The sequence below is a fragment of the Styela clava genome, chromosome 12, assembly GCF_964204865.1.
Source record: "Styela clava chromosome 12, kaStyClav1.hap1.2, whole genome shotgun sequence".
NCBI lineage: Eukaryota > Metazoa > Chordata > Ascidiacea > Stolidobranchia > Styelidae > Styela > Styela clava.
In genome coordinates this window covers 13,558,220-13,570,808 of record NC_135261.1, presented here as the reverse complement: position 1 = coordinate 13,570,808, position 12,589 = coordinate 13,558,220, and the positions used below count along the sequence as shown (strand labels likewise).

At 34.0% G+C, this 12,589-nt stretch overlaps 1 protein-coding gene and 1 long non-coding RNA gene across 2 annotated transcripts; one reads left to right on the top strand and one right to left on the bottom strand.

The window, feature by feature from the left end:
- Positions 1–1,265: 1,265 nt before the first annotated feature.
- Positions 1,266–2,118, bottom strand: LOC120329566 (uncharacterized). Its single transcript, XR_013479696.1, has 2 exons — positions 1,875–2,118; positions 1,266–1,495 (listed from the first exon to the last, which is right to left on the bottom strand). It is a non-coding gene; the product is annotated as an uncharacterized LOC120329566 (long non-coding RNA).
- A 485-nt stretch (positions 2,119–2,603) lies between these two features.
- Positions 2,604–10,686, top strand: LOC120329565 (uncharacterized). Its single transcript, XM_039396219.2, has 8 exons — positions 2,604–3,005; positions 3,637–3,717; positions 3,936–4,784; positions 6,251–6,467; positions 6,711–6,864; positions 7,536–7,688; positions 8,678–8,870; positions 9,140–10,686. The coding sequence occupies exons 1-8, from the start codon at positions 2,708–2,710 to the stop codon at positions 9,961–9,963; spliced, it is 2,769 nt and encodes a 922-aa protein (XP_039252153.2). The 5' UTR covers positions 2,604–2,707; the 3' UTR covers positions 9,964–10,686.
- The last annotated feature ends 1,903 nt before the right edge of the window (positions 10,687–12,589 follow it).

Genomic DNA, 12,589 nt, shown 5'->3' with positions numbered 1-12,589 from the left:
CCTTTGCTAAGAAAACAATCCGTGAATTTTCTTGAATTTCATAGTTATCATTTTTTTAAGTTGTTACCATATAAACATAAAATATTATTACACAAAAGTATTTTACGTCGCATCGACAATTCCGTGGAAATAGACAAAAAATAATCTACATTGAAAGAGTATTGAAATTGAACTTACTATGATTATTTAATTAACTTTTTCGTTTATTTTTAACATTTTCACCGTCTTCCCTTTCATTTCTCATCTTATTTACTTATCAGACAGGAGTGTATTCGGGGCGCCAGTCATCACTTGGACTTATGAAATTATAAGAGGATAAGCGATAAATCTTAGAAAGTAAAGGGAAACGTTTCATACACAAGTACTTCAAGGATTTTAGTAACGTGCGGTCTACTCGAATTTTCCTTTACACTTTATTCTAGAATCTAGGGTGAGTAAAAGGAAATTGTTGATTAATTGAAACATATATGAATTCCGACTGAAAAGAATTATAAAGAATATGTCATATGGACCAACGTTTTAAAATATATTACGAATACTGCAGAAAAACTAAAGTTTGTGTGTTCATAACAATTTTAATCTTTGCGTTGACAAGGGACATAGACTTTGGGTAACAAAAAAACGTTTTTGAATTCGCCAATCTTGGTAATATATACATATACACGATGAAATGTTTTTTAATTTTACTTAATACATGTTATTCCTTCGGATTTCTCAAAAACTGTATTAAATTATCAAAAAAATTAACTATTGAGTTTTCTTTAGTTTTAATCACCAAAATATATATTATAATCTCAGATAACTGTAAAATATGGTTAAATTTGTGAGTTTTTTTATAATCTAAACACATATATATAAATATATGTCAAAGATGTGAATAAACTTTAGGGCCCGGTCATCAATCAAATGCATGGTTTACAATTAGCAAAATAAGGTTTCTAAAATAAGCATTCATAAAGTTTATACCAATTATTGCGATTCACATTTATAGATCTTTTTTATTGGTTTCTATGAATTAAAATTCCTGGGAATGGTTATTGGTTGGTATTTATAACAGTTATCTCAACAAACTTTACACCATGTGCTTTCTGGTAAAAATTAAGCGTTTTACGACTAAAGTGTATTCCGCAATATACTGAGCTACGTTCCGCGAAAGCGAGTGTTCAGCTAAACCTCGGGGCAGCGTACGCTAAAACATTACACAGCATTTGACTCCAGGCGTGGGCCTTCGTAACACAATGCGTGATAAAATAAAGATAACAATATTACGTAGATAACCTTACGAAGTTTATTTTCAAATACATGTACTTCATTTCAATCAGTAATTAGTTAAGTTAATTAATTAAAGAAGTAGGCGCCAAGTTTAAAATTTCATTCGGTATAAACGAAACTCGATAGCAAATTACTTGCAAATATATTTTTAATCTTCATAAAGCAGATGTACAGCAATGTCACCCTCATCAACTTCTTTGGTATGGTGTTCTTCAGCCATCCCCTGAAAAAAAAAATCGATAGAAGGGAAATCCAACTAGATTTTTATAAATTCCAACATTAACACATTACTAAAAATAAGTTTTTAAGTGTTTCGTCTCTGATCGTGATTTTCAAGACTAAATAACACTGAATATTTGAAAGATTATGGAAATTACTGCGTGCTGTAAAGATCAAGCATTTCAAATTTTATCTCGAAAAACCAGGCAGTAGTTCAGACCAGAACAGCTAGATCAGAAACTTGCCACTAATTTTCAAAATTTTGAAAACGCGACTGGAAACAACCTGAAATACTGTGTCGTCAGAGATTTGTTGCACACGTTTGCAAAATATATTCAACCTACATCATTTACCTTATCATCATATATACCTACATCATTTACCTTTCACTCTTCACGTTTGGTGTATTAAATCTGGTATATCATTTCATTATTTGTATTTTCGCCTAGTTGCCGCCGATATTCATCACGTTGTTTTTGTTTTGACTGTAATTATTATTTATCATTACTGATATTATGTTTAATTGTTTAAACATCTCAATAATTTGATATCAAAGTATATGAATAAAAAATTGCAGCAAGGATCTGGAACTTTTATTGTCTAATTACTTCAAACGTTCTATTGTCTAGGTTTTCTTTCTCTCTTACCCTTTCACATGCATATTTCAGCTAACTGCCCTCGGGATATTCTAACAATTGCCGGTCATTTCTAGCTAAATGGTCATCAACGCAAGAAGAAGAAACCATGACAAAAGAAAGATAAACAAAAACGATTTTGGCAATTGGTCATAGCCGTCTCTCTCTCTCTCTTTACTTTTTAGTTGTCAGGTAAAAATGCACTTTCGTGGAAAGCTCAAACGATTACACATGTAGTAACTTATCTCTTGTCAGATGTCTTTGTCTGGTGCGTGAGCTGCAGGTAGCATCGTACGGTTATCCACGGTTGTCTCTGATATGATGTGGTTGATCAAAATATAATAATAAACTACTGTAGTTAAGATAAGAGCACAGAGCTAGTCTAATTTTTCAGTTTTAAGGCTGAAAAACATGGAAACTTAGATCCAAAGAAATATATATATATATGTCTAGCAAAGCACGGCTCAGCGCAAACTAACAGGGAAAATATGCATTTTTACAGTTTTAAATACAACCTGTTTTGTTGTAATGACAGCAAAATAATTAGCAAAATTAAACGTTGATTGAAGCAATCAAGAGACATGATTGAATCTGTGAGATCAGTCGACAATTCGTCACCGACAACAAATCCTGAATCGCGTGATACTCACTTGAACAAAACAGGACTGAAATCTTGCTTCGGTGGGGTGGAGTCGGAATCAGACGAGGTTCTTCAACGAATTCGTGCAAACGATCAAATTGACGAAGAGAACGATATTTCAGAATATTTTAAAATCTCAGCTATAAAAAGTGATACTCAATCTGAAGATTCTGGAACAGCTTCATTCGATAATGACTGCAAAGTTAATTTAGCTGAGCTAGGTTCAACGAGCAATCAAGGTATGAGAATAAATAATCTACAAAACAAGTAAAATTTAGCCAAAATTTATTAAAAACACAGAAACCGCTTACAACTCTGGTATTATAGTAGTTGTGCGCCTCTTACTAGCATAATATCACTTTTTACTCAAGAATACTAGTTTTTTATAGGGCACTGGTAACCTACAATATGAAACGAGTAGTTTTAGATTAATTATAGTATAAACAAACCAATGTCCTTTTGTACTATTGGTTTTCAACCTTCAAATCACCATTCGAATTTTGATTCAAAAAAATTGACAACTTAATACTACTTAGTACTGACCTGTTGTCATTTTCATTAGTAACCTTGCAAGAACAGTTTTTATCACCGTGTACGATGCTAATGTACATAGATGAACTCTATAATAACAAATAAAGGAAAATGGCAGAAGATCGAAATACGACTTTTAATGAACCAAAATGCACCCAAAAAAAACTCTGATTTAGTCAAAATGTCAATTTCGAATCCCCGGGGATGATTCTTTAACATCAATAACTGACGCCATTAATTCACCAAAGTAAAAATAGTTGATATTTAATGCTTCGATAGATCAGCAGACTAGACTTTATAATTTACAATCCAAACTCAAAATTTTACTTCTTTTTACAGTTACTGAATATATTGACGAAGAAAATTTTTGTGCTCCAATAGATCTTACGGAGAGTAAAAATAAAAACTTCAATTCAGCAGGTATGTAAAAATCAAGTTGAGCACATCATTCAAATCAATTATAGTTTCCCATCTGTGAATCTAAATACGATAACCTCATTTGTAAATTTCATTTTCTAAAATTAGTTTATCATTTGATAGAGTAAACCGTACATATGTGTCTGGCAACTTTGGTTCTCTAGAAGTAACTATTTGGTTTAGGACAAAAATGTAACTATGTTTCACCTTGTTCCAAACAGAAATGGTGAAAGCTAAAGATTTGACGACATATACAAAAACAAAGTCTCCTGATCTGGCAGCGTTTAATTTTTATGGAGAACCCCCAATGCCTGCGAATGTTTTTGATACACCAGACAGCATGTTTGACGATGCCTTCAGTCTTGACGAATTCATGCTGAGTAATCAATTAAAACCCAGTTTAGGCGAAGGAAAATGGGAACAACGAAAAGTCGTTTTTCAAACTTTTGGTGATGATAGATCTTACACTCGCGTCTCAACTTGTCAACCTGTTGCGAATGGAGAACAAGATTTTCTTCGCGTGATGTTGAATGAAGACGAAGCTCAAAATGTGGCTAAATTACAGCCGTTTGTGAATGCTGGGCAACCAACTACCCAACCCTCCTTTCAAGAAATTCGAAATCGCACGTTTTCTGATTTGTTACGAGGGGACATGGCTGAGGTGGACAGTGGCATTTCGCAGACTTTTCCAATATGTGGTAACGTAGGGCGAAACAGAGATTACAGCGTCAGCAGCGACAGTGGTGTTGGAAGCTCAATTCTGATGGATTTGACAACGTCTCCATCAAATCAGTCTGCAGAGCGGTCAGGCAGCAGCATAGAAGATGCGCCGCAGGATGTCCTGACTTTCTCTCGAAATTTGAAGGAATCTGTACTACCAAACTCGGCAATGAAAAATGAAAGATTTCCGTCACACGTAAGTGATCTTTCTAGGCACGGAGAAGATCTGCATGATGATTTACTGCTTGCTGAACTTTCACATGAAAACGGACAAATACCTGGTGCAGATGAAAAAGTGTCGAGCAAGAAAACGGCATACAATGAAAAATGGGGAGTCAAAGTTTTTAAAGGTAATTCTTTTTTTTTTATTATTCAATGACAAGATATTTGTAAATATAGCAAATTAAACATATACCACAAAATTGGAGAAACTATATAGAATTTTTCAACAAACTCTACTTTTTAGTTAAAACCAATCTGTTAGTCAAATCAATATTGAAAAACAATTTGCGATTTCTATGTACACACGAAATTGACATAATAAACGCAAGCACTTATTCACAAACTAGCATCGTTTATTTATTTGTCATCTATGCATTAGTAAGCGTGTTTTGTTTACTTATCTGTCGTCGTTAGTCTTATGACTTGCAACGTGATGACAATACACTGACGGATGTGCAGTGAAATGTTTATTTATAAATCGCTATCAACCATGAAAAAGACATTTGTCGTCATTCCATTTCAGTAAATTCAATCCAATTTTCCACTGGTTCTATACCATACATCCAAAAGCATTTACTTAGCCGAATATATGATTTAAAACGCATATGTTTTGTATCTATATATATACATACGTAATGATAATTTTCTGTCTTATACCCCAATGCAGAGTTCTTCGAGTTTGTATTGCACTTGAAGTGCTTCATGTTTTTTTTTTTCGAAAACGTAGATTTTGGGAAGTAAGTTTATCATGGTTACTGTTAAAATATATATATGTATATAACCTAACGGAGTTATACTGCCCTTTGCATTTTGGCAGTTTATTTTTGCAACAAAGGCCTTACCGTTTTGTACATTTATAATACGCTCCTTCAGATTCGACAATTACTCAGTTAAGCAACCTTTTGTTTAGTTGTTATTTTTCATGCCTTCTAATCGGGTTTCGTAATTTTTTGAGAAACGCTAATCATGCTGTCTATTTTAGATGGCTCTTGTACACCTGGTATTATTGTCGACACAGATTAGGGGTTGAATCTTGAGACGCTTTCGCGGTAATGATAGTCTTCGCCTGCGGGCAAAACGTTGCATAAATATTCCCATTTGCTTTTGCCGCAAGTTGGAAGCATAGAGTAAATAATATAAATAAATGTAATTTCGCAACGTGACTGCCTAATTTGCACAAGATTAATGGTAACAAGAATAAAATGTCACTGGCCCTCGTTTAAATAACTCGTTCATACAGCTGACATAATCCTATACTTCATTATGAACTGATAGAAATGAAATTGCCTCCTGTTTATGTACACTTAAAACTACAGGTTCCAGTTGAATCTATATCACAAGCAACTTAAACTTTCAATTCAATTTATATCTGATACTCCATTTCGGTATAGATTTATAAAATTATACGTTAAATATATTTTAGTAATCATCACATGAATTCTTAAAATTAAATCGTAGAACTTATTCTAATTGTGTATCATGGGAATTACTTCACTTTACGGTAATAACGTTGTTATTCGTAATATACGTGCACAATATATTTAATCTAAATACAATATTGCATTGTAATATGCGTATGATGATTTGTGTTCAGCTTGGTGTGTGGATATGTCCATCAACGAGAAGTTTGAGAGGCTGACACCAGAGCAATTGAATGAATTACTGTGCAGATTTTGGTCTGAAGTGAGAAAGTCAAATGGGGATTACTATGGAAGAAACAGTCTTTTCAATTTACGTGCCATGATAAATAAACATCTCAAAGGAAAGCCATTTTGTGCAGATTTTGATATCGTGACAGATGAAAGATTCAGGTACGTAAAACTTGAAATTTTTAGTTCGATACTGACATTATTGTAAATGTTAAAATTTTGCTAGATTAGTATCCATTCTTGGGTGGACAACTTTGAAGCATTTTATGAATATGATTAACTTAGATTCGTGTATAAGACAACTTGCATGCCTTCTGTAACATTTGGGGATGGCTGGTTCTGATTGTCAGTTCTATTAACTACCAAGTAATGCATATATTTGATTTATTCTATTTATTTCTCTAGGTCATCCAACGATACTTTAGAAAAACAGCTGAAAATTCTCAAAGGTATCGGGAAGACAATAACACACAAACAACCCATTTCGATAGCAGATCTAAGAAAAATGTACGATTCCAATGTGTTGGGAACGGGAAGTCCTTTAGCCTTGCTAAGAAAGGTATTAAAATTTGACACTGGATTGGAATATGTGTGTTTTTATATATGTGCTTGGAATATGTGTGTTTCCTGCTCTTCAGGAAAAATTCCCTACGCCTCACATTCGGTTTCTTCTTTGTGTATAGAACTTCGTTTGTGACGTAGATGTAACTGCATAAAAACGTACAACACACATTAAGTTATTAAAGCAAGCTCAGTGCTTCTACTAGAGCGTTAATTGGTTCAAATCTGATATTTTTGAGCTAAAACAGAACACCAATTGATTCTAAATCAAAATCTCGTTAAGTGCATACATTGTCATCAACAAAAGATCGACGCTAACCAAACTCATTACTTATCGATCTTGGTCGGTAAGTATGTTGATAGGCATTTGTCTGTGTGTTAGATGCACGCGATATCTCACGAAAGCGAGTTTCAATCTGCTCCAAATTTTGCATGTGCATTCATTTTAGCTCGGATCAGAAGCCTATCGATTTTGGATGGATTATGTCGTATAATTAGCGAGTTATTAATTAATTAGTGATGGGACACACGGTGTCACTATAGAGTAAGACAACTGTTTTGGGGGATCCCCTAACCTTCGATCGATAAGTCTTCGGTTTCCAACTGAATTCTAGTTTTTATATTATTGCGTTTTCGATACATTAAACTTTCATTTTATGAATTTTTCAGGTCTGGTTTGAAATCACGCTTCATTTTTGTCACAAAGGTTCTGAGCCACAAGAAAAGTTAACTAGGAGCTCTTTTCACATATTTCGAGATCATAATTACAGAGCGTATATATCAAGAGCTCCCAACGCAAAACCCGGAAACGATACAGATGAGGTAAGATTAAAATAAATATATATATGATGAAGCGATCGTTATATAACAGGTACATATATTGTTGAATGCAGTTTGCAAGAGAAACTTCAGCAAACATGGAAATAGACAAGCCTACATCATATTTTAGAGTTCACTTTTGTATAAGAGACCGACCGTATGTGTAGGAAGGAGACTTTTGGGGTGTCGTGATTTCTAACAAAGTTGTTCATAGAAGTGATTGACGTGATCACAAAATATCGCGAGTTTAACGCCTTCGCTTCACAAAAAGCATTTGTAAGCAGGAGTAACGGAACAGAATACTATTAGTTCAGCATATTCAATATTTATTTTATTTGGTCAGATGAAGTATATACATAAACGATAGAATATATAGAAAAAAAGGGATAAAAAGAGAATTTCTCTGTTTACTACCATTCTCCTTCGCTTGATTCATGTCCTCTTTTTTCGTATCAGCGGATGCATCGGTGCTCTGATCATGTGAAATATTTGTTGGCCACGAGTTTTAAACATGATTGAAACTATATAACGAGGTTCTTCAGAAATGTCATACGCCCTTTCCGCTCATGTACTATTCAACCATGCCATTTGTAGTTGCCTATTTATTTTACCTAAACGAGATGGCCCGCGGCATTGACTACTACTTGTAGGGTTGTGTTTTGCATTCATGCTACAACTTGTGGTAAAACGACATCCTCAACAAACCCTGTCAATCAAGGTCAATGGGCTTGAGTCTTTTTCTATTTGGTATATGCTAGCTAGTTAATTGTCACCTGCTTTACAGATGCCAGCAATAATGTGATTGTTTGGATAAATTAAGTTATTTGACAAAATTTGCATTGATCGCGGCATCTGAGGTGATGTCTGGTGACCTTGTTACGTTTATTTATCGTGGATGGTTTAAATGTACTTCTGTCAAACTATTTTGCCATTTATATTTCCTCAACGCACACTTTGTTAAATCTAAATGTGAAAATCTCCCCTTTTTCCAGATTCGAATGTACGAAACAGGGGGTGAGCTTTGTCCTGTACATAGTTATCAAGCATATTTGCAAAAACTCCACCCGCTTCAAGGTCGATTATTTCAACAACCTCGTAGAAAATCGACTCCAACTTCTCCCATGTGGTATGGTAAAGCGCCGATCGGCGAGAAAGCTCTGCAGCAAATGATGGCAAATATTTCAGGTATGCGACGATGATATTTCCTGACATTATTATTGGTGTGCTTTGGGGCTTGCATGGCGAAATTAATAAAAGTCTACTGCCCGACCGTTTGGAGAATTTTACGTTTCATTATTTCCGTTTGCTGGCTTAAGTGGCAATATTGTTAGTTATAGCTTGCTTCAGATATATTTCAATCATTGGTCTCGATTCACGGCTTCAGATAATCATAGCTCTGCTTTAAAATGCACATACTGTTAGGCTTACAAATAATCAAAGCCATTTTTTTTTAGTTGCTGCAAAACTTTCCAAACGATATACAAATCATTGTGTTCGCACCACCGCATTAGAACAATTCAGTACATCGAGGAAAAAATCAGGAGGAAAATCCGGAGACAAAACTTCGCAGAAGTCCGCCAAATCAAATATGGGCGTGGCAAAACGAGCGAACTATCGTCAAAATCACGCACAGCAATTGGCTCAAAATAACGTTTACACACAGCCGCAACATGCGTACTATAAGTCGTCGGGGCATCTTACATACGGGCAAGCGACAGCACATTTGCAAAATGCCGATTCGGTTTACCAATATCCAGTTGGTTGTGAAATGAACCCTTATGAAAATATTCCAGACCAGAATGATATGAGGGAGAGTATGATCCCTCCTAACGCAATCAAAGGTGGTCAACATCAAATGAGAGATTCTCAGGCCAATGAGATGACACGTTGTTACAAACGCACTTATGAGGAGATCACGTCAATCAACCATTCCGGGCATTCTAATATACATCCACCGCCTCCGTATACCAACCAACCAACAAAACGGGCGCGACTAGAAAATTGCCACGTTTTCCTGTCGCGAGGTGGCGCACGAAATTCACCCCAAATTGGTCCCTTCATCCAAAAAATGAACAACTCCGATCTTAGACAAGAATTTCAACCTTATGGTCGGAATATGCATATGTTGACGTCACAAGATGACGTCACAACCGGTATCATGGATATGGTTAACCCAAGAAAGGGACTTTCCGAAACAATTATCGCTGGCGATAGTAACATACCAGAAATCAAATCTATAACAAATCAAAATTTTACCGTATTGACAAACATAATATGAACAACGCTGAAGAAATTACTCAACAATTTATGTAGTATTAAACTTGATGATATGTGGTTATAATAACGCTGAAATTCGTGCATTTTTCCTTATTTTTGACAGCATAGCTCGAATATATAAAAATTTTATTTTTTATTTCCATTTTTTAATCATCAAAAACTTTTTAAAAAAAATGCTTTTATTTAGCTTTATAAAAGAGCAAAAAATGTTTTTTACCAGTACAATGCTGGATTTTTCATCTTTATTGCATTCTTTTTATTATCAAACGAGAAATGGGGGAAAATTATATAAACCATAATTAAAAGCGAAATTAGTCTTTGTTTTCTCAAAATCACGGAGTCTCATTTCTTTGTTCCATAATTCCGAACAATGTATAACGTCATAAAAAGATTTTCAATCCTTCGCACTTAAAGCGTAAATTCAACAAAAAGTTGGTTAGTAATTCAAGGTTTGTCACTTAACGGGGTTTATTATAATTCTTCCCTATCTTCTTAAGTTTAAAATCTATATATTCTAAGGCTATTTCAATTATGTGTGTTTAAAGACAAATTTCTTTAGTTAGCTTTGAATACTGCCTTTTCTTATTTTATTTACTATTTTTGCCACAATGCATGTATTTCTTCGTTTTATATCAAACTTGTTTTATATTTTTCTATCTCTTTGGTGCATACTTGTTCACGTCCTTTCTATAAAATTTATACTATATTAAAAAAAAACTGAAAATTCGTGTGTCTTTTAATTATTAAAAAAAATATTTCCAATAACTGAAAGTTTTTGATTTCTCAAAATAGTTTGCGAATTGCTACTCGATGAACATTATGTTGACCGGATGCAAATTAATATCCCAAAATCAACATATGCTATTTATGGTATTAAAAGAGCGTAAGTAATCTCTTAATTCAATTTATGTGATGTTAGTTGCCGGGAAAGCCATCAACCCAGATGCCGTTAATGACAAAAATAACTTCGGACTTTATAGACGCGTTCCGCACAGTAACAGAATTGCAAAATGTTTTTAAACAACAAAATATTTACTGGTATACCCAATTGTTAGTACACTATATATTCAGCGAATGCTAGTGTTGAGTATATATGAATGTCGATATTTAGATGCTCTAACATGCCTACCTTTCTATTATAAAGAATACAGCTATTTACAAACTAAATACAGCTATTTACTTATCATACCTTTTCATACGTTTATATAATTCGTGCCAAGATAAATATACGAGGTCTCCTTGGCAAACAAAACAAAGTATATGTTATGCTACATCAATTTACGATTGCGTATATCATTTGAAAGAGTGAATTTTGGTCGATAGAGTGATTTCGCTGCAGAACACGACATGCAATTTGATAAGTAAGCTTTTTCGAATATATTTCCCAATCTTCTTGGACGTGTTGAATTAGAAGACTTGATGAAAACAGTAAATCGGCATTCACAATTTTTGTTCAACCATAACACTAAATAAGATTATTATTCTTAGTTTTAAAAATCATATTTTCTATTGATTTCACTGGTACGCGGCATCAGATGGTTGGGACGGCCCAAAGCGTGTTGGTCTCTAAAGGCGATACAGGGAGGATACTCGGAAGCACAGCGGAAATGTTTCGCATTTGTATCTTTTATGTAAATAGTGTATTTTCAATCGTTAATTGGTAAAATATTGTTACTCTTCTTACATCACTGGCTTCGTTGGGAGCCATACGACTTTAAATCAGGGTAATTCTGTAACTGAATATTATTCAATAGTAATGAGACGATTCGCATTAGCGAGCAAGTCAAAGACACACAGGTAGGTATATTTGAAGAGCAGAAATACTCTATATTTAAAAATTGTTCAAACTGCATCTTTCAAATGGATCACATATACAGACGTGCTGGGATTATTATAACATAATTCCCTTCTCCAAAATGCACGTCGTTTACAAATATTTGATCGGGATCATTAGTGTGTGAGTTAATTATGCATAATAATTTCTAATGAGGTTTATTTATCTTACGTTTGTTTGCATAATCTAAAATAATAATACGCGATTGGGAATCTGTCTAATCTATATCTGCTAGAATTGATTCAAAGCTCTGACAGGCATGCCGCTCATTAGTTCTGGATCTAAAATACGGACGAGTAATGGGCAGCAGCACATTTCCTTCATTAATAGCATTCAGATGAGTTCATAATACTGAAGTGAGGCCGCTTTCAGTTGTTTTATATGCCAGATTAAAGTTTTGACTTGATATTTAATCATTTCGTTGTCATTAAAAAATACATAAACATTTTGTTCTCTTTTTTTTCAACTTATTTTTTGTGGCAACAACCAGTTCATATATTTAGAATAAATTCATTCTGTGGACTAGAACAGTATTAGACTTACTTTCATATTTCGTTATTCTAGAGTCGCGATTTATAAAATGTATTTATCAGAGCACCTAAATATACCATTGCTACAAGTGAGCTTTAATTAATTGATTGATTTTATTTGCACGGAAACTATCAGTTAAAAAATGACATATCTATATCTGTTTTAGAACGTATGGCCAACGTTATCATAGGTCTAATTGAGCATAAAAAGTTCGATATATTTATTCTTTAATCTTCTCAAATGCGCCTAAAGCTTGCGCTAA

Coding starts and splice junctions, on each gene's coding strand:
- LOC120329565 (XM_039396219.2), top strand. CDS start 2,708: ATGATTGAATCTGTGAGATCAGTCGACAATTCGTCACCGACAACAAAT. Junction 3,006..3,636: donor AGGTTCAACGAGCAATCAAG/GTATGAGAATAA, acceptor TTCTTTTTACAG/TTACTGAATATATTGACGAA. Junction 7,689..8,677: donor CCGGAAACGATACAGATGAG/GTAAGATTAAAA, acceptor CCCTTTTTCCAG/ATTCGAATGTACGAAACAGG.